At 41.3% G+C, this 22,344-nt stretch overlaps 1 protein-coding gene across 3 annotated transcripts in view; it reads right to left on the bottom strand.

The window, feature by feature from the left end:
- Nucleotides 1–9,325: 9,325 nt before the first annotated feature.
- Dcdc2 (doublecortin domain containing 2) overlaps nucleotides 9,326–22,344 on the bottom strand; it is a 162,275-nt gene continuing 149,256 nt past the window's right edge. For all 3 annotated transcript variants that reach the window (XM_031359050.1, XM_031359051.1, XM_031359049.1), the window contains 2 exons: nucleotides 13,235–13,537; nucleotides 9,326–9,881 (listed from right to left, as the gene is read on the bottom strand). In XM_031359050.1, the coding sequence (XP_031214910.1) occupies nucleotides 9,777–9,881; nucleotides 13,235–13,537 (408 nt within the window). In that variant the 3' untranslated portion in view covers nucleotides 9,326–9,776. The remainder of the gene's footprint in view (nucleotides 9,882–13,234; nucleotides 13,538–22,344) is intronic.

The raw sequence follows: 22,344 nt of genomic DNA, 5'->3' as shown, positions 1-22,344 counted from the left end.
GGATTTCCTGGATGTTTTGGGTTAGGATCTTTTTGCATTTTGTATTTTCTTTGACTGTTGTGTCAATGGTTTCTATGGTATCTTCTGCACCTGAGATTCTCTCTTCTCTCTTGTATTCTGTTGGTGATGCTTGCATCTATGTTTCCTGACTTCTTTCCCAAGATTTCTAACTCCAGTGTTGTCTCTCTTTGTGATTTCTTAATTGCTTCTACTTCCATTTCTAGGTCCTGGATGGTTTTGCTCAATTCCTTCACCTGTTTGTTTGTGTTTTCCTATAATTCCTTAAGGGATTTTTGTGTTTCCTCTTTAAAGGCTTCTACTTGTTCACATGTGATCTCCTGTAATTCTTTATGGGATTTTTTTTGTTTCCTCTTTAAGGGCTTGTACCTCTTTACCTGTGTTCTCCTGTATTTCTTTAAGGGAGTTATTCATGTCCTTCTTAAATTCCTCTAGCACCACTGTGAGATATGATTTTAGATCCAAATCTTGCCTTTCTGGTGTTTTGGGATATCCAGGACTTGCTGTTGTGGGAATACTAGGTTCTGATGATGCCAAGTAGTCTTAGTTTCTGTTGGTAGGATTCTTGCATTTTTCTTTCGCCATGTGTTGATCTCTGGTGTTAGATGTTCTTGCTGTCTCTGACTAGAGCTTGTTCCTCCTGTGGGTCTGTAAGCCTGTGTTAGTAGTTCTGGGAGATCAGCTCTCCTCTCGTAAATCCCAGGAGAAGATGGGTGAGTCCCTGGGTTGAAGCACTCCCTGGAGGCAGGCTCTCCCCTTACAGGGAAGGGGCAGAGAGGGTTGCTGATCCACAGCTGTCACTCAGAAGCTGAAAGGATCCTGTCCCTGCTGCCCTGCGACTCCCCTGCGACTTGTGAGGCCTTTGCCTTCTGGATGGTCCTGCCTTAGAAAGTCACTGGAGAGAAAATGGCAGATCTCACCAGAGTCCCTGGGTTAAAGCACTTCCTGGAGGCAGGCTTGTGCGACTTGTGAGGCCTGTGCCTCCTGGCTGGTCCCACCTTAGAAAGTCACTAGAGAGAAAATGGTGGATCTCACCTGAGTCCCTGGTTAAAGGACTCCCTCAATGCAGACTCTCCACTTGCAAGGAAGGCTTGCTGATCCACTGCTGTCACTAGGAGGCTGAGAGGATCCTGTCCCTGGCACCCTGTGCCTCCCCTGTGACTCAAGAGGCCTGTGCCTCCTGGTTGGTCCCACCTGTGGCCCTAATCTGGAGGCTGAGAGATACAAGTTTCCAACCTGAATCTTGGCATGGAGATCTAGAAGTATCAGCAGTCTGTATTCTAAGCCCTCCAAACACCCTATCTTATACAGAACACTCTATCATTCCTACATCCATATACCTTTGGTCCTTTCCTCCACAGTCTACCATGTCAATCTGACATAACTACTTAACTGATACTGATATTATTGAATATTAGGGTTTAGTGGAACCTCCACAGAAGTTCTTTGAAATTTTTGAAGGGTTGTGGGGTTGAAGCAAGATCTTACTCTATAGTCAAAGTTAGATATAAACTTGGCTTCAGCTTCATTGAACTCTTCCTGCTTCCATCTTCCAAGTGTTGGGATCACAGGGATGAGCCACTGTTCTTGGATACTCACTTCAGTTATTGAAGCATATTCAAAGAGAGATATCTAACACTCTAGTCTGTCTTGTGGCATGTTTTTCCTGCATACATCCAAATCTCAGAGAGTCTGCAGTAGCAATACATCTCTTTCTTTCCCAATGCACTAGAGTTAACCAGCCAGAGAAGACAGTCTGCAATCACAGGCTGTAACCTTTCTAAACATCACATAACCCCCAGGGCACAAAGTATTATTTGCCGAGTAAGTTATCTAACTCTAGAAGCCCATCTGAAGATTTACTTCTGACTCCCTGGTATTTGGGCTCCTCTATTTTATGTTGTGTGTTCACACTTACATAAATTTATGAAGGGGCATCCTTAAAAACTATGAGAGAATCAGGAGAAGGATGATGGCGGGAAACAAGGATATAACTCAACTAAAAAGTAACATCAGGCTGCATGCACAGAAACTCTGGAGCAAACACTGCAGCAAAGTCAACTCTACCTGAAGCAAAGCAGCAGTGTCTTTGCTTCCCGTACCAGTCAGCCATTGAGTGCAGGCCAATAATGAAGGAATGAACGTCCTGGTCATGATAATGTCCTTCTGATGAGAAATGCCTAAGTGCTCAGTGTTCATAGCACTTGGTGGATGGATGCACCACTTAGTTGAAAGTACGTGGAAGGGCAAGCATCCCCAGACTTATCCACCTATCCATGAGTCAAAGAATAGGGAAACCCACACAAACTATTTACAGTCAAACTGCAGCCACAAATATTTTAAATCAAAACTTGTTGTTCTAGCTGGTGTGAAACATGCTGGTACATTTACAGCCTCAAAAAGCATATGTTAGGAATGGAAGAAGCCAAAAGGCAATTAGCAAGGCGTTCCGCTGAAGGAGTTACAGCAAACATAGAAACAGAGGAAAATATTAGTGATAAGAACAGAGGAAGGCAGCTAAACAGAAGCCAGCGGTACCCGCAATAAAACATGTTTCCAAATTGTATTAGGGCTAAGACATATGTCAGTTGGTGGAGTGCTTGCCTAACATACAGGAAGCCTTGGGTTTGACACCAGGACCATGTAAAGTAGGCATGGTGGTATCATCCTATAATACTCAGGGTGGCAACTGGCACCATGAACCAGGATGAGCAATGTGAAAGTAGAAGTGTGTCTTCCAAGAGCAGAACATTTGACACTAAGAAACCAAGATGCTTCGACAAAAGTTGTACACAGAGGTCTGAGGTCCCAGGGAGAAATCCGGAGGTCATGGCACATGACTGATTGTTAAGGTTATGACTGAGATTACTCAGGGAGACCTCAGGGACTCAAAGAGAAGGAGGAGAAGTGAGGAAATGAGCAGAGGATCAGGAGAGCCAGTACAATCCTAACTTTTCCCTGTAGCCAAGAGGAGCAGCTTGAGGGAATGAATAAGATGGCTCAGCAGGTTCAGGAGATGGCTCGCCTGCTGCCACCCCCAATCTCTGACTGACCCAAGAGCCCATAAGGTAGGAGGAGAAAAGCAGCTCCTGTATATTGCCTCCTGACTGCCAAGGTCACTGTGGGGGCAGGGAGGGATAAATACCTTTTAAAGAATAAAATAAAAACTTAATAATAATGTTTGCAAAGCAGGGTGACTTAAATGTTTATGGTTTCAGCATCAAAGGCCGAAGCAAGTGTATAGCTATGAATTTGAAACCAGCTTAGTATACATATAAGTTTCAGGCCACCTAGGACTACAGACTGGGATCCTGTTTCAAATGAATGGTGGTGGCAGTGGCGGTGGTGGTGGTGATGATAGCAGGGGCTGAAGAGATAGCTCAGCAGTAAGAGTGCCTCCTGCCCAACGACCCAGATTCAGTTCCCAGCACAGCAACTCACAACCACCTTTAACTCAAGCTCCAAGGAATTTGATGCCTTCTTCTGGCCACCCCATGGCATACACTCAGACAGACACATACACCTACAAAACACAACATAAATAAGCCCAATAAAATAGATAGATAGATAGATAGATAGATAGATAGATAGATAGATAGATAGATAGATAGATAGATAAATAGGCAGATAGATAGATAGATAGATAGATAGATAGATAGATAGATAGATAGATAGATAGATAGATAGATAGATAGGCAGACGGACAGACAGACAGACAGATAGATAGATAGCAGTGAATTGCCTCACTGGTTTTAAACTTACTGTTTTACTTTGGGTTTTTTGGTTGGTTGGTTGGTTGGTTGGTTTTTTTGTTGTTGTTTTGTTTTGGGTTCTTTTTTCTTTGCATTTTTATGTCTCTTTTCTTACTACCAAACCAATATGTTAGAGTAATCAGAAGTGCCAGGCATTCCTGCATCATTTGTCTTCTTAATGGAAGATTGAGTTTGACTATTGAGCACTGGAAAGACTGTGTAACAATTTAATAGACTGAAGCCCCATTAGAGAAGGAAGACAATCCACTCAGCAGCCTGCAGGAGAGGCATGTGCTTGTTCTCATAAACAAGCAGAACACACCAGAAGAACTCGAGCCACGCTGCCCTGCCCTGAAGAGGTTGGTTCTATGGGAACCAGCTGTGGGAAGTTTCTGACGCTGATTAACTGTGTCTGCAAATCAGTCTGCCTCTGGCAGTTTAGACACCAGCTTCCCCTGGGGTTTGCAGTTCTCCTCCAGTAGAATGACCAAGGTGAGCTAATATGTCCAAGAGGTGCTTAAGTATATGCTCCAGGGTCATGGTGTTCAAATCATGGAGATTTAGTGCTGAACTATTTCTTAATCGTAGAGGGGGAAATGAAACTATTGGAAAGGTAGCAGTGAGAAGTGCCACAAACTGAATCTCAGTGAAACTCTTTGTAAAATGATGCATTTATTTCTGTGGTTGTCTGTATACAAAATACACACCATAAGCATCACAAAACCTCGGAACCTGTAGTTCTCTAAAAATATCTCATACAATAAAGAAATACCGATTTTAATAGATCTGGATCTTTATAATAAACATGCATATAAATTGTAAAAAAAAAAAAAAAAGAAATATATAATGAGCTAAACATCTATGCTTCATCCAAACAGAAGTAGACTCTAATGAGCTGAATGTCTGCATGAATCTGTATATCTATCATGTTCATGGAAAATCTACAAAAAAGATTCACACATGAAATGTTAACAGGATCACAGGGGACTGCTGAACATGGATGGTAACTGCATAAAGCACCCATCTACTCACAGGACAGCAGAGGTGCACAAGCATTTTAGAATGTGCTCAGATACAGAAATAAAAGCCACATCCCATAATTTCATCAAAACGCATACTTTTCCTTACGTAAAGACATTCTAAATATAACAAATGCTACAGAAACTATGAGCTTAATTTAATCTTTACATAGTGGATGAAAAATTACCCATTACTATGCGCAAGTTAGCAGTGTTAACTGCAAAGAGAACATGAGAGCAACAGAGCTTCCTGCAATCCTCCAAGGCTGATCACAACCTCCTCCCTCCTTTCTGACAGTAACTGAAACAGTCAGTTAAACCATGCATTTCAAGGGGATAAAGCTGCATGGAATTCATTTGGTCACATTGACAGAGCAAAGCTAGGCAGCCACTGGCTCAGATGGGCAGAGCTCCACTGGTCCCCTTGGGTTTGGTTTTATAAGTGCTTTTATGATTTTTAATTCTTTCCTTAATTGCACATCTCTTTGAGGTGTTGACTCTTTTAAAAAACAATCTCAACAATCTCTTGCTCAACATACAGGGACATTGTTTCATTTCCCACCTGACTTTCAAACTTCATGAGACAAAATATACAACACATAAGCCAGACCTGACTATATACCAGGATATGTGTCAAGCAAAAACCGTATGTTTATGAACATGCTAATCAATGAAAAAGAACTCCAAATGTCTCTGGTTAGAAAACCAGACCATCCTTCAGAAACTGGTTCCTGCACAGGGTGACACTGTATAAGAGTCACTATGTGTTGTACCTGGTTTCTGGATACAAGGAGGAGTCCACATGGTACTTTAGGCTTGCAGAAACTGTAGCCAATCATCAGTTAAGGCAATGAGGTATGCATCTCTCATCTTTTTAAAATGTGACTAAAACTAATTTTAGCGTCTTCTTCCCTTTTTTTGCTATAGATGGGTCTCTTATAGCTCACACTGGCCTGGACCTCACTGGACAGCTGAGAATGACCTTGAACTTCTGACCCCTCTGCCTCTCCCTCTGGAGCACTAGGGTAATAGTCATATGCCACCATGCTTACTTTAAGTGATGCTGGTAACTGTCTTATTGGGGAAATACATTGTATCTCTCAGTCCCAGTAATGCAATCTTAATGCTGATAACAGTAGTCTCACTATTTGCTCTCACACTGTTCACCCTGCTTCTCCCCATGTGAGAGCCTTACTCTGTGCAGAGCAGTGAGGAGGTCCTTCTTAATGCCTGAGAGTGTACGAGTGTACCCATGGAAGTACTGATAGACATGTGCATTGGATGCTATGTTTTCTCCTGATTGGTACCAGTTCAGATGTGGAGTTTTCTGCTCACAGATTAATTTACCTTTTAACATTGCTTTTGCTACTTTAACAACAACAGTAAAAATGTAGAGTCAACTCTTTATAAGACATGTTAGTATCAGGGATATGCCTTCTGCTAACATGATGAATATGCCTTCCAATTTTTCTGTGGTGGCAAGTTTAGCTTTAGCTTGGGCTGGGTAGGTAGGTAGGTTGCTTGGTTGGTCAGTTGTTTTCTGTTTTTTTTTTTTTTTTTTTTTTTTTTTTTTTTTTTTTTTTTTTTTTGAGACAGGAGACGGGGGTCTGATATTGCAAAGGTTAGCCTTCAAACACATTATATAGCCAAGAATGACCTTTAACTCTTGATCTACCTGCAGTTTGTAATCCAAGTTGTGGGATTACAGGTGTGAGCTGCTGTGCCCAATAGCAGCCATGGCTTTAAGCACATTATTTTCTCTAAACCAGTGAAATTCATCCTCTGTGTATAAGGCAGATTGTCTAAAGAAAACAAAGCATTTATACTTATTTACTTAGCTCTGTGTGTATGCAAGTGGTGTGTGTGTGTGTGTGTGTGTGTGTGTGTGTGTGTGTGTGTGTTGGGGATGACTTTGGTGTGTACATGCCACAGTATAGGACATCAGGCTTGGTAGCAGGCACTTTAACTGCTGAACAATCTTGCCATCCCCCTAAAGAAAAATCTGAGGTTTCTAGGATTTGAGCCCTACCCCCAGGACTACCCTAGGAAAGATATCAGCATCATTTCACAGCTGTGCACCCATGGAGATATATGACTGATGCTAAGCCACATCTCTGATATGATGTGTTGTTAGACATCACACAGGAATTAACCCTTTAGAATTAAATTGGATATATGACCTTATCATGCTCTTCCTATGAGTCTGGCATTCTGACATTAAAAAATAGAATGCAAGAAAAATGTCTTAAATAACAAGTCTCCCCAAGGCCCCAGAAAAACATAGAGAGTAGGGAGCTGCCCTGTAGTCATAGTAACAGGAAGTTGATGGGCATGCAACAGTGGCTTCAACACATGCCAAAACATGTAACACATCCCTCTCATCTGAAGGTGACTTTAATCAAAGTCATTTCTAGTCTAACAAAGTGCAAAACTATCAGTGTTCCAGTTCTATCAAAATGATCATAAGTGTCCTTAAAATTGAAATGTGGCTAAGGCATTAGTGACATAAAGTTAAAACTAAGAAATTGCAAAGAACTGACACTTCAAAGCAATGCATTGCAGGTATATATCCAGGAGCCTTTGCTATGAATGATACACGACCCTTCACCAAGGTCATTCATATGCTCTATGTGTAATTCCCAAATTTGTCAGGAAGTCTCACTTACATGTGGACCTAACCTATCATAGGTGCCCAATTTCCACAGAGGAGACCAACGCTTTTGAGAGGTGAACTGAACTCCAACTTCTATAACGGTCACCTTCACAGTTAGGCCTACAGTTTTAATCCCCAGTAAAGGATTACATGTTTGGCTAGACAACATATGGAGGTGGTTTTGATCTAAGTCACATGTTTGGGTCCCATGCAAGCACAGAAAAAGATGATTCCCCCATTTATTTCAACATTCTATGATTGTTACTGTGCCTATAACCTTCTTGAAATGTTAAGATCTCAGAGTTTACTTTTCATGTGAACTACCAGTGTTGTGCCTCATTAAGACAGCTGGCAAGAGAGCCCCCGAAACCCAAGTGCCACAGTGAAGTGAAGACGGAAGGGGACAGAGTGCGATGCTCCCTTAAGGAGACACACCCTTCATGGCGAGGAAGAGAATCAGTTTGAAACTTTGTTAAAACTTCTTGTATTCAACTTTTGTAAGATATTTGAGTCTTCAACCCCAGATGCTGCAATGTCACATCAGAAGGAGAATGTCTCTGTTTTCCTAACAGTGCAAGATGGCTGCTGGCAGTCCATGTGTGGTAAAAGTAAGTGTGTGCACAGAAAGCCCGCCCAGACTGTGCCCCAGTTAAAACCCATCTTCCCAGATTCCCAGGCCCTGTGTCATGATCGCCTTCAAACACAGTGATGTCATAAGCTCTGTTCATATTTTCTATTTATGGAAGAATCAAAATAGCTTTGGGGAAAATACATCTATTTTCTACATTACTTTAGTATATATAACTCCCAACTATTTTGTTCCCAGATGGTTGGTTGTGAAATCTAGAGGGGAAAATAGACTTACAATAGTAATGAGTCTTACAAAGGCACTACAATCTAAAATCTTCCAGTTTGCTTTTTCTGAGTAAAAATATATTCCTTAAAGTGAGAAAAACATATTATTTCTGTACTTAGGGGAAGAGACATCATCTGTACTATGATCATCAAATGAACATAATTATCTTTTCCTTCATCTGAACCTTACAAGGTGAATGCATGTTAGTTTATCTACCACAAACTGAAATCAGAAGCTATGGAAATTTTTCAAGTTTTTTTTCTGAACAATTTCCATCAGATGGAAATATATTCATATATATTTATACATATATATATACATACATATGTGTACATATATGTATATATATATGTATAAATATATATATGTGGAGAGAGAGAGAGAAAGAGAGAGAGAGAGAATCTGCTTGAAAGGCTAAAATAATCTAAAAGTCTACTTGAGGAAGTCTAAAAGCTTAGGAGATACATGAGTGGATGGATGGACTGACAGACAGATGGATGGACAGATAGACCAGTGGATGAGTAGATGGACAGATGGACATAATCTCTCTAAGCAACCATGACAGCCATGACAGAAAAGACCAAGTAGCTAAGAAACTGGATGGCCATAAACCGTTCTGCTTTTGCTTCCTTTTCTGTCCCTTTGTGTTTAATAAAAAGTTCATTTTTAAAATCATGAAAAGAATTTAATATTAACCAATATTGGGATTTCCAACAGCATATAGGAGAAGGAAAGGCTTTGTTCCTGGTACAGACAGAGTGAAAACAGACCAGTGAAAATCCACAGGACGTCTAGATCACTTTCTGCTTCCTGCCTGAGAGTATGCCAGCCACATCCAGCACAGCTGCCATGACTCACCAAGGCGCTCTCGAGGCATTTCCTCTGACCAGGTGACACCTTGGGCTGTGTTTTGACTTTGCCCAAGGTGGACCTTTGCTGGAGGAGAAAAGGAATGTCACCAGCTTCAGATTTATTGCTATCTCCAAATTATCTCTGAAACTAAATTGCAATTTGTTCAGTCAACAGCTCATTGCTTAATCAACAGTTTATTGCTTTAAAAACATAATACATGTTTTTCCTATTACCACTTCTTTAAAAATCTATACATTCCTAGATAAATGCTTTAGAACAAGCTGCCAGTATTCTTGCTTCCAAGTCTATAATGAAGTATCTAATGGGAGCTACCCCACGTCTTTCCTTTACAAACACAGGTAGCCAACTGCTGTCTTAAGGTGCAAATCCACTTTCTCTCTCTTATTTTGTTCTCTAAAGAAATTTTTTAAACACCTGTCATAAGCATATGTTATTGAGTTACAAATGGCCTAACCCTTCCTTTCATGTAGATTCTATTTTTAAAATGCAACTGGTAGGGCCTCCACCACATTGCCACATTCTACATGAAGAGATGCTGTGCTCATTATTCAAGTATTATAGCTCTGCATCCTCTCACATCCCTTGTATTCTCTGCTTTAAACCATCTATGCCACAGCAGAAGAGGCCTTGTTTGCTTCATTCTCCTCATTCTCTTGAGGGCTGGTGACTGTCACTTCTGGTCTTGGTGGTCTTTGAGCATCTAAACCATCCTGGAAGAAAAATAGACCAAACCAAAGATAATTAAATAAAGTTTACACAAATGTTCCATTTAACCATGTAAGTATTAACTACAAACCATCCTTGGCTTCCCTAGTTTCTAGTCGGCCATTTCCCCCAGATTGCTGCTTTTAGCCCTTCATTTGGCTGATGCCTCACGTGACTGTACTACAGTATGTACTTTAAAAGCACAAACAGGCAGGATGTGGAGGCATATATCTGTAATCCCAGCACTTTGGAGGTAGAGGCAGGAGGATCAGGAGTTCAAAGCCAGCCTCAACTGCATAGCAGGCTTGAAGCAAGCCTGTTTAAAAAAAACTAAAACAAATAGATAACTAGATGAAATGAAAGCACACCCGTTTCTTATGCTGCAGGGTTATTTTTATCAGTCTCCCTCTGCATCTCTTTCTGTTTTTCTCTTCAAATGTACTTTTCAGTTAAGCGTTTCCAGAGGCAATGGAAGCAAGAGCATGTCGGCTTCACCTCCATGTCTCACTACTCCAGTATGCTACCAATGGCCCTCTACCTTTGGTCTTCCACCAGAATGCAGATTCAAGTGCCAAAGAGTACCAGTGTCTGGCAGGGAAGGGCAGGATATAAAACCAAAACAGAGAGGTGGCTTTTCTCCAGGAACAACCATTGTCCCTCGCACATCCCCTGTTACCAATGACATTTATCACATTTATAATTCATCTACCCATTAGGCTGCTGCTGAGATGTGAGATGAGAACTGGCTAGTTTGAAAACTAGAGTCCATGAAATTCTGGAGGCTTCATTAGGGACAAGAGCAGTTCCAGATCACTAAACCCCATATCCATGGTTTATGCTCAAAAGAGAAAATAAACATATATATGCATATATATGCATGCATATATGTATACTTGTATATATATGTACACACATATGTATGCATGAATATATATGCATTTGTACATATAAGTATATGTGTATATAGAGGCATGTACATATATATATGTAAGTATATATGTATATATATTTATGAATGCATGTATATATATAGATATATGTATACAGATAGGTATGTGTGCATATGTGCATGCATGTGTATATATGCAAAGGTACTTCACATGTCTATGAAAGTATATATATGCCAGTGAATATGTGTATATGTATAGATGAATATATAACTACATATGCTTATGTGTGTATATATGTATGTATATATGTATGTATATGTATTTAGGTGTGTACCTGTATATGTGTGTATTTCTAAGTTCCCAGATCTGCATTTTATTTCACATTGGTTCCTTGTGAAGTATCTCAAATGATTTCTTGAGTATGATATCCTCTCATAATGTCAGTAGATGGCAGTTGCTATTGTGTATCTGTCTTCTATTTCCTGCTGCTTCCTTCCTGTCAGTTTGCTATCACAGAGTTGGTATCTGGGTTTTGCTATTTTTATTTGTCACATTGCACAAGAACTGTCAAACGTGACAAAATATTACATGTAAACTGAATTTTTAGTCATTTGTGAGTAAAAAGTCCTTTTATAAAGTCCATTCTTAACCTCTAATTTGCAATACATATAAGTAAACTTATATGTACTACAAATAATGTTCCTACACTCGGTATACTTAAAATGTGTGTCTGTGTCTGTGTGTCTGTGTGTGTGTATGCACGCTCGTGACAGCAAAGATAGCATATATAATCATTGCAAGAAAGGGAAGAATCAAGAAGACTCCATCTTCTTGGAGATCTGATTGTCCCTGAAAGTCTCCAATGAGCCACTTACCTAAGCACCAAGAATTGAGTTCACTATATTATGTACCACAGACACCCGTGCTTCAGGCCTTACCAAGTTATAGAACCCTAAACTTGAGCGCTGCCTATTTCCTATCAAAAGCCCACTTTTCTAATTTAGATTTTAAGTTAATTTATCTTAATTGAAAAAAGGTATATTTGTTTATAATATAACATATAATGTTCTAAAATATATGTACATTGTGGAATGACGAACTTGAATCATTAACATTAACATTACCTTTTCTATCAGTAGAAATAGAAGTACTCCTTTCAGATCTTTAAGTATAAACACACATTCTTAGGAGTAGTCACTAGGCTGGACAACACAGCTCCTAAACTTATTCCTCAGAATTGAAATTTTCTGTTCTTTGGCCAACATCTCCCCAGACCCAACCCTCAGTCCCCGTTAACCATCATTCTACTCTCTGCTTCTATAAAGTCAGAATACATTTTTATACACGGGCGCTCATACAGGATTTGTGTCAGGTTTGCTCCACTTAACATAATGCCCTCTGACCTTCTATGTTGTTGCAAATTACAGGGAGAATTTTACAAACCATGTATTTTGTGAAGTCTAACTAGGTCACACACTGAATTAAGCTAAACCCCTGGAAGGTTGCATACTAGGATCCTCCTACAGAGCTCCACTGTAGAACGGCACTTTGCTTTCATGCTGTAAGTTTTCATCAAAGGCTACAACAGGGAACTTTGTGAAACCTGCTATTGGTGCCATATACACAGCCAGGAGGACTATGCTGAGCTCCACGTGAGAAATTGTGTTCTGTATGTGTTACACAACCTCTGTGAAATCTCACCTTGAGTAAAGATGACATGCAAGATATGCCTAGTGTTTTCCTCTAGATGATAAAGATGTTTGCAGGAGTGTGTAGTAGAATGCAGATAGCTTTGGACTGACTGTCAAAGCCTGGCCATGAGAGCACATTGCACCACTCTGCTGTTAAACCTCCTCTCTCTGGTGCTTTGCATTGAAACAAACCAGTAGTGGTACTGGATGCTTGATTAATCTACTTATGCAGGCTAAACAACTAGACTTTAATTTCTGTAAGGAGCAAAGAAGCCCCTGGGAATGTCCATGATGTTCTTTAAATTATTTCAAGGTTTCACTGAACTCAATCCCATTTTCTAGTTTGTTTTTCTCTTATCTTACCCTGGTGGGTGAATGGTGGATGGGTGGGAGAGTGAATGAATTGACTGATGGATGAATATGATGGATGGATGGATGGATGGATGGATGGATGGATGGATGGATGGATGGATGGATGGGTGGATGGGTGGGTGGGTGAGTGGATAGGTAGGTGGGTACATGAACAGGTACATGGATGGGTATATAGATAATGAGAAACAGATATGCATAACAGTGCTTACTAATCGATTGAAACAAGTAAAAATTAAATTAAATGGTGCTCAGCATTTCTTATTCTACCATAGGAGTTTTGCTGCAGATTCTAAGTGTTTGGCTAATTTCTTAAATTTATTTGGCTACTTTTCTAAGCACACCCATGTGTGTGCAAGCATGTGCACACTCATTTATGCACAAACAAGCTAAAAATAATAGAAGTACCTCATCTTGTCCACTGTTGTCTACTTCAGCCTTTCCTTCCTCGTTCGCAGTTGGTTGAAGCTCCTCGGTAACCTGGTCCAGTTCCTCACCATTCTCTTTATCCGTGCCACCATTTACCCGAGAGGGGCTTGCCTTCTTCTGCTCGGGATCTGGGATTCCTTCCTCCTGCTCAGGGGCATCAGCTGCTTTACTACCCGCTCTGTCTTCAGTCTCACCATTCATTGCTGAAAAGTCTTCCTTCTGGTTGGCATCTTTGCTTGTTTTCTCTCCATCTTCTTCCTCATCAACTATCTCTGCTGGCCTCTTAAGAAGCAAAAGAAACAATGGGTAAAAGGAGTGTAACGGGGCTCTTCCGCCGCACACCATAGAACTGAGACTGGTACATTACGGTCAAGTAAAACCTCCTCACAACTGCAGAGTAGTTTACAGGGTACCTGGCGTTTATGTTCACCCATCATCTGCCATAGACTGCCCTTAAAATCTTCACTAGAGGAGCCTGTGAGTCTGGGCTTGTTCCATCTTACAGGTAAGACAACGGAAGGCATAGAAGAGATCCTGGCATAGTCCTGATGCATGAGCTATAATCTGAACTTTGTATGCTATGGTTCCAGCTCATAATCCATATGACAGACAGGAAATCAAGCAGCAGAGTCCTAGAACAATGGCTGCTTTTATAATGTCTGACCCAGAGGAGCAAGTCAGGTTATGACATTGTTCTGTGGGGACTTGTGCACCCAGCCTGTGGGGGAAGGGATTGCACCAGGATGTAAGCTGGGCATCTCTAGTGGTTTTTTTTTTTTGGGGGGGGGGGGTTCCACAATGCCTCAGAGTTGAGAACTTATCTGTAGATGCAAAATTTTAATTTCTATAAACTCATATAAAACTTGTAAACTGTTAATGATGCCAAATTCCTATCAAAAGCCTATTTTTTTTTTTACTTCTAGTTTGCCTATATGATATTAAACGTGCAATTAAAAATGAAGAGAAAAATGTAGTGTTCCTTAGGGGTGGAAAAACACCATAGTATGGGTTATTATAGCAAGGTTCAAGTCAAAGCCCCAGCACTCAGCACTGGCTATCTGACTGTTCTGACCAGGAGGAAGTCCAGAGGAGGCAAATACCAGGCAGAAACCAGAGCTGGGAACGGTGTGGATCCAGTGACTGAGGAGGAGCAAATTCAGGCTCTGTTGGAGACACCATCTCCTCCTCACACTCTCATCTCAACAGAGAGCAAACAGAAGGAGTCCCAGAGACACACACCCTAAAGCCATAAAGAGGCACTGGAAAAGGAGAAGGCAACGTTATCATCAAGCAAAGAGGCAAATGTGGTGGCCCATGCCTATAATCCCAGCATCAGGGAGTAGAGGCAGGGGGATCACTAAAAGCTTCAGGGCAGCAGGGCAGCCTGACTTACATAACAAGTTCCAGGCCATTAAAGGCTACATAGCAAAACCTAACTCAGAAAACATAAATGAAATTAATAGTACTAGTAGTAGTAGTAGCAGTAGTAGGAGTAGTAATAACAGAAGAAATATGTGAAAATGATTGCTTCTATATATTAACAATGAATAAACTGGTGGAAATTACTAAAAAAAATTCCATGTACAAAAACATTAAAAAGAAAAAACTAGTTACCAATTAAATGAATCAAAGAGATGAAAAGTTGTACATGATGAAAAACACCACAAAATTTAAAAATGAGGATAGTAAAGAATGCAAGTGTGTTCCACACTCGTGGTTTATAACACTTGAGCTCAAGAGAGCAATGCCCCACAACACAATCTACTGAGTCAGAGAAAGACCCCCTCACTGGTACAAAAGCCAGCACAGAGCACTTCCATGGAACCCCTCTGAAGTCCCACATGCTACATTTCTTGTCCTGATGATATGAATGAGAAAATACTGATGCTCTCAGTGCTGACAGCACCACACAGCAGGGTACCAAGATGGATGCAAAGTCCTGATATCCCACTATAAACAGATATCATAAAATAGGGCTAGACCTTACTTTGATGCTACCAGGGGACACTCGAGTGTCCTTCTAGTGGCCAGGGCAATTGATGTCTGCAGTGTGTCTCATTGATTGAACTGTTTAAGGAATTAGCAATCTGAAGCCTTTCTCAGAAGCTTTCAGTAAGACCTAGGGGTGGGCATTACAAGGACTGCTGGGCAGAGTTTTATAGGAAGTACTGAATAGAAATCCAGAAACACTAGAGTGCTAGCAGCTGAGAAGAGCTGGGTTCTTTCAAAATTTCTCAGACAATAGGATAATTGCACACCAGTAGCTTAAAAACTATTTCATGTGCACTGTTTGTGAATTTGTTTCAGATGGGACATCTTACCATATTTTAAGCCTAAGCTGCCCTGTGCTGACATCACTTCACTGTATCAGCAACCCCACCATCCAGGGTCAATGGCAGCCTTGACCCACTTCTTCACCCCAGGCAACTTCCTTGACTTGGGGCCTCAATACAATTATCCTTACATGGGAAGGGAAGTGTCTAGATAACAGAATCATAAAAAATAGAGGATAACACTTATAATTTAATTATTTTCACATGTAAATGCAGCCCTTGCTTCTCCAAGTGCTCCTTACAGTCTGTTGAGATGATTACATGTAAGTGGGGGCAGGGTGACCTGTTTCCCTGACATCTGGATTTGTAATTAATAATTATAAAATAAGAACATGATTCCTTATTTAGATTTTTTTCTTCCTCTTAGTCTTAACCTCTCTCTTTGACTAATTCCCAGAGGTTTAATTTTTCCTCTTTACACAGGGCTGGTGGGCTGCCCAGTGTCTTAGTGTCTAGTCTAACTTCGCACTCGGACCTGCTACCATTGTCACCAGTGCTAGCAGTCATCGGCATTACGCTTTCATCTCATTGTTTCCATTAGACTTCCCCGGCATGGCTACTTAATGATCATCAAATAAAGCTGTGGCTGCATAGTACAGCTTAAAAAGATGCAAGATTATGATACTGAAATAGCAATTTGATCAATTTAAATAAGATGGTAACATTAGTTAAAAGGCTTATCATTCTTTAAAATACTCTGAGTCTGGAACAAAACTTACTATTACCATGACACTGCCATTCAGGAAAAAAAAAAGACAAAACACCAAACAAATCCCACTGCTCTGACAGATTTGTAATGAATAAGTGAAAAAGCAATGTGTGCTTTTTTTGTATAAATGCCTTTAAAGCATGTATTAAACTATTAAAGATGTTTCTAGTGTATACATCAATCAATCCATTCCAGAAGACCCAGCCTCACACACACAATCACACATGTGCATACACACATTCACACACACATGCACACACAGTTAAAACCTAAAGTGTGGTGAGGTCCTGCAAAGAAAGGTGCCCTCTTCCATATGAGGGCAGTTATCCAGGGCCTCTGTGTGCAGCTGTTTCATCCCAACTGAAGCATTCACTTCTGTAGCAGGGAGAGAGGTCGGTAAGGCTCAAGAAGGTAGCCATACTCCGGACTCAGGAAGCTCAGAAAGGCAGACATGCAGCCCGGTACTGGACCAAGTGAGACCATACACACTGAGGACTGAGAGAGTGAGCCAGCTATAATGCGCGTTCAGGTGGCTTCTTCAACTTTTCTTGCCATTGAGGGTTGTCTGATGAAAAACTCTAGTACAGATCTGGGGATGTAGCTCAGTTGGTAAAGTGCTTGTCTGGCACACTCAAAGCCCTGGTTCCAAAAAAAAATTCAGATGTAGTGGAGAGTGTGGTGACACAAATTTCTAATCCCAGCACTCAGGAGGTAAAGACACAAGGAAGTTCAAGGTCATTCTCAACTATATAGTAAATCTGAGGCCAACCTAGAATACTATTGTCTCGGGGGGGCGGGGGAGAGGAGAGAAAAAATACAGGCTTTATACTACTGTATGAACAAAATCATTTTCTAAGGGTTCGCATAGAGCTGTATACTTTTTCATTCACATAAAGAGAAAAAGTGGTTTTCAGATTAAGACACTTGGGACTACAAGATGGCTCAGTGGATAAAGGTGATTGCTGCCAAGCCTGAGGACATACATTCTATCCACAGAATCCATATGGTGGAATGACATAACTGACTCCCACAAGGGGTTTTCTGATCTCCACACATGTACTACTGCAGCACACACTTGTCCGTGCATATACCCACAAATAATTTTAAAATGCAGTGAAAAAGGGATTTAGTCACTTAGTGAGTGGCTGAAATGAAAAGTGGCATGTGGCTTACCGCCCATTGGGATGGTTAGGTACAGTGTTCAAAAGCTCATCAGCCTCCCTCTCGACAGTACAGCTAAGTCTTTCAAGAGATCCGGCGAACACTTTTGGCAACAAAGTTACAATCTCAAAGCATACTTATTTCCAAACTGCTATGGGCTTCTAAAGCAGTGGAGACATACACCAGGAGAGACAGCAAAGGGCCACTACATCAACAGCAGTGGCTCTCAGGTGACACATTGTTCCACATTGGTGTGACCATTGATACACACCCCCAGGAAGCATGCTGTTATTCTCAAAGTACTTTACACTTCACTACCCAACACACTAACATGATTATCCCCAAGATAGAGAATGAGACAGAGGGGAAAGTGTACTAGCTTTCTGGGACCAGGGATGACAACACCACTCAACATCAAAAAGATAAAGAAACACAAGTTCCCTCTGAACTAGAGCTAGAGCTAGAGCTCTAGTCTCTGCTGCTGCCCAGCTTCTCACTGGTGATGCCTTTTACAAGTGCAAGCACTAAAAGCTGACTCCACCCCCTCACTCTACTACCACCAGTATCTTTTGAGTAGCATGAAATCAGAGATACACTCAGTTTTCTCATGGTTTCAGACTCAACTGTGTCTCTGGTTTCTAATTAGAGGGAAGTCTGAGTGAGGACCGCAGGGGGACAGCCATCTGCAAGCCTGAGAGAGGCCTCAGGACATCCAGATCATCAACTTGATCAGAGACTTGCAGCCCCCAAAACAAAAAGAGAAAAGATTCCTGCTGCTCAAGCCACTCCCATTGTGGTTCTTTGTGGTAGCAACCCTCATGTATACTCATCCACTACCCAAGTATTATTCCCTTCCCTACACACACACACACACACACACACAGAGAGAGAGAGAGAGAGAGAGAGAGAGAGAGAGAGAGAGAGAGAGAGAGAGAGAGAGAGATCCTTAATGGAGAAAGATAAATTGAATCTTTTCCAGATTGAAGTTTAATGTGAGGAGAATCCTCTAAGGAAGAAACACACACACACACACACACACACACACACACACACAAAAACCAAAGACAAAAACAAAGACAAAACCCTTATCCCACTCCCCTGTACAACCAGTATCCAAGCTATTCCTCATGTTGGTGTATGGATGGTACATCTTTCCCATAATTAGCATAGCCACTCCATGAAGCTGCCTGGCTCCTCCAGGTGGAATCACTCACTGCTAGACACCCTCTCTGTGTATTGATTCCTTTAGGACTCTCTAATCCTCTAATTGTAGGCCATACAAAATTAGTGAACACAAATTGCTAATCAAAAAAAGAGCCTCTCCTCATCTCCAAATTCTGGCATGAATATGGAATGATGGGAGAAATGTCAGTCTCCTCTGAGAAGACCCCTGGAAATCATTCAAGAGAGGCCTTCTCTTATTCATCCCTAAGCTGACTGTGGCAGACCAGTGATGTTCATAGTCTTTAATAAGGTAAAGGGGTAACAACCACCTTGGGAATGCACTGATGAAGAGGAGAGAGACACACATTTATCAAGCTCTCTCCTGGTGCCTGGTGTCATGTTCTATGCATCTCATATGCATAATGGCATTCACATTAACCTTCAACATTGATTCAAGAATAATACTGTTATCATCCTGATTTGCAGATATGGAAGAAGACAGAACTCAGTCATTTTCCCACCACTTCCTGAGATGAAGAGTTTGGAAAGCAAAATAGAATTCCACTCTGAAGCAGTCACTTACACAGCTTGAGCATCAGGTTCTGAGTCAGAAGTCTTAGCACTCAGTACCTGGAAACACCTCGACTGCTGACATCACCCCTGATGGACCTCATTGGACACTCTGCCACAGAGCTCTAGGCCACATGAGCAGCAAGCCTGGTTCAAATATGTCACATTAAAACAGGCATTCTAGCTGTGAGGACGCCTCTTTAAAAGAAAATTACATTTTTGTCCTAAAACCTGTCAGCCTATTCGTTGGGATCTGGAGAAAAATAAAAGGGGTGATTGTGGATGGGATAATTTTGGGTCAGGAACACAGACTTGCGGGAGCAGTGACTCCCATAATCGTGTCCTCTACCTGACACTTACGTCAAATTTTAGTCAGTTTGTGACTCAATTTTTCAGAAATAGGTCTTCATATAGAAACCATTTCTCCCAGGGATATACATATCCCAAAATTTCATGATGAGCTCATACCCATGAGTAATTGCACAATACTATACATAAGGCACAACTGTGTTTCACTGGAGTTTAAAGATTTATTCCTTCTACTCTATTTGAAATATGCATCACACAACCATGAGTGCAGAAGTCATTTAAACTTCTATGGCCCCAGCCTCCCATGCTCCTTGGCATTCATGCAGAGCACATGAAGTTAGTGGGTAAGAGAAGTGTACATACTATACACGTGTGTACAATGACAGACATGACAGACACTTAAACACAGAGCTCTGCATATGAAAATCAACTTTTGCCTTTTAAAAAGCTCATAATTTATTAGTAATATGTTATACATTGCATAATATATAATATAATATATCTTAGTAATTGCTCTTCATATTTGTTAGTAGACAAGCTAAAGCAGGTTTCCTCTCTTACATGACACTGGCAATGGCATTTTGAGTACATGTTGCCCAGATCTGCCCACATCATATCTTATTATTTAGGTTTTCACTCTCTGAGCAGGCACCTGATGTGTACGAAAAATTGGGAAAAGTCTGGGGTTGTTATCACTGGCTATATCCTCATAGCATTCAGGTTTTGAGCTGATTCCTGGGCCACTGAGAAAAAAGTGCCCTCATTTATTGTAATTGTCATCACCATTTGTGAGATCTATCTTCAAGCACTAAGATTTCAGATATCTAAAATACATATAATTTTCTAGTCCAGGTATTCTATCTAACCCCCCTTCCCTGAACAGCATTATTCCCACCCTGAAAACACCACTGGAGAGAAACCAGGGGAAACTAAAGAGCTGCATCAATAAACATGGAGGGCCAGCTGGGCTCCCTGGGGACTGCTCGCTGCAGAGGCCACGCGGACGTGTGTGCAGGTCTGGCACTCGCTGTGGAATAGAAGGTATTTCTGTACTTTATAGCAGAGGCACTGGCAGTGAAAGTACAGAAATTATCATGCTTGTTTTTATTTCTGTTCCCATGGAAACTAAAATCATCTCCTACCAAGTTGAATGAGGTATTTGGAAATAATGTTTCAATTTTTCATGATAGCTAAGTACTGCTTTCTTGTTCTCCACTTTCTGGCTTGCTTTCATGGAGGAGGGGGACTGACATTGTCTGAGGGCACAAAGACCAAAGAAATGGTGACTATCTGCAGAGGCACGAGCCCGGGTCCAACTGAGGCTGCCACTGGCCAGTAGATACTCACCCAGGCTCTGGAGAGTTCTGAGCGCCTGTAACACCCATATGACAACGGAGTTTACCAGAAGTATCTGGGTAGTGTGGGATTATGCAGTCATCACTGGAGGGGGAACACAGTAAGTTTTCTCATTTTAAAAGGAAATGTTGGTTTTCTTTCATTTTCACGGAAATCCCTGCAGGCTACATTTTAATGTTTAACACCATTTCTCTCAATTAAACCTAAATCTACAAACATGGATTCACTAAGAGTCCAGTTTCTGGTGAGCCCACAGAAGGTTAGAGGTCCTGCTCATCCTCTTCCTGATGCTCCCTGTGCCTGGGATGCTCAGAGCACCAGCAGGAACTTGATCCACCACACATCTGTGGCTGGGATACAGCGAGCACCAGTGAACTTGTAGTTCTAATTCCTTTCATTCTCAAAGGCTGAGTGGCCCTGTGCTCAGGCAGGAGATGGGGCAAATTATGGAAAAATCAGAAGCTCCCAATCTCTCCACTGTCCCTCATGAGGGCTTCTAAGAGAGCCATAAACCAGAAGCCAGCACCTCTGGACTTCTCCTGTGCCAATAGTGTCAGCAGCAGGTGGTGTTTCTGTGGAACACCTGAGGATTTTGTTTCTTCTATGACAAAATAAAAGATTGCACCCAGGTTCCCTTTGGTTCTACATGTTTTACACTTCTGCTTAGTAAATGTACTTGATTGAAGGGGAGTTGGGGTTATGTTGCAGTATATGATAACTGGATACCTGTAGGCCCTGCCTCTTGCTGGGATCCTCGGAGAAGCTGCAGGTAATTGCTAGTTATCTCCAAGAAACAAGTAGAGTCAGTGTTAGACCAAGCCAGGAAATCTGAGGGTTCTTATTTCAAAACCCCTGTTTTCTGGATATACTTCTGGGCTGGCTATAGAGTCTTTGAAATGGTACTGCATTCTGCAGATGTAAACAGTAGTCACAGCTGAAACTAATACCCAAGGGGCTGGGCAGGTAATATAAATGCTTAACTTGGGAGAAGTGTGGAAGAACAGAGAGAACTGGCTGAAAAATATGTGGCATGCCAACAAATGCAGGCACAGTATACTCCAGGCTGGCCACTAACCACCTCGTGAGGAATCTGGTCATAGAACATCAGCTCTCCATCCTAACTCCTGGGGAATCCGGTCATAGGCCATCAGCTCTCCATCCTAACTCCTGGGGAATCCGGTCATAGGCCATCAGCTTTCCATCCTAACTCCTGGGGAATCCGGTCATAGGCCATCAGCTCACTATCCTAATTTGTGGGAAATCTGGTCATAGAGCATCAGCTTTCCATCCCTAGTGTAGATTAAATGAAGACAGTTTAGAATGAAAGTGACTTCTGGATGAACATTCTAAATTGACCATTATGCTTTATTTGCCACTTGGCATCTTCCAAATGTCCCTCCAAGGTATCAGTAATGGGAATTTTAAAGGAATCAAGCCATAAAAAAAGAAATAATAGCAACAAAAAATTGGGATATAATAAAGCCAAT

This window comes from Mastomys coucha, unplaced genomic scaffold (assembly GCF_008632895.1).
Source record: "Mastomys coucha isolate ucsf_1 unplaced genomic scaffold, UCSF_Mcou_1 pScaffold7, whole genome shotgun sequence".
Taxonomy (NCBI): domain Eukaryota; kingdom Metazoa; phylum Chordata; class Mammalia; order Rodentia; family Muridae; genus Mastomys; species Mastomys coucha.
This window is presented reverse-complemented; position numbering and strand designations above follow the sequence as displayed.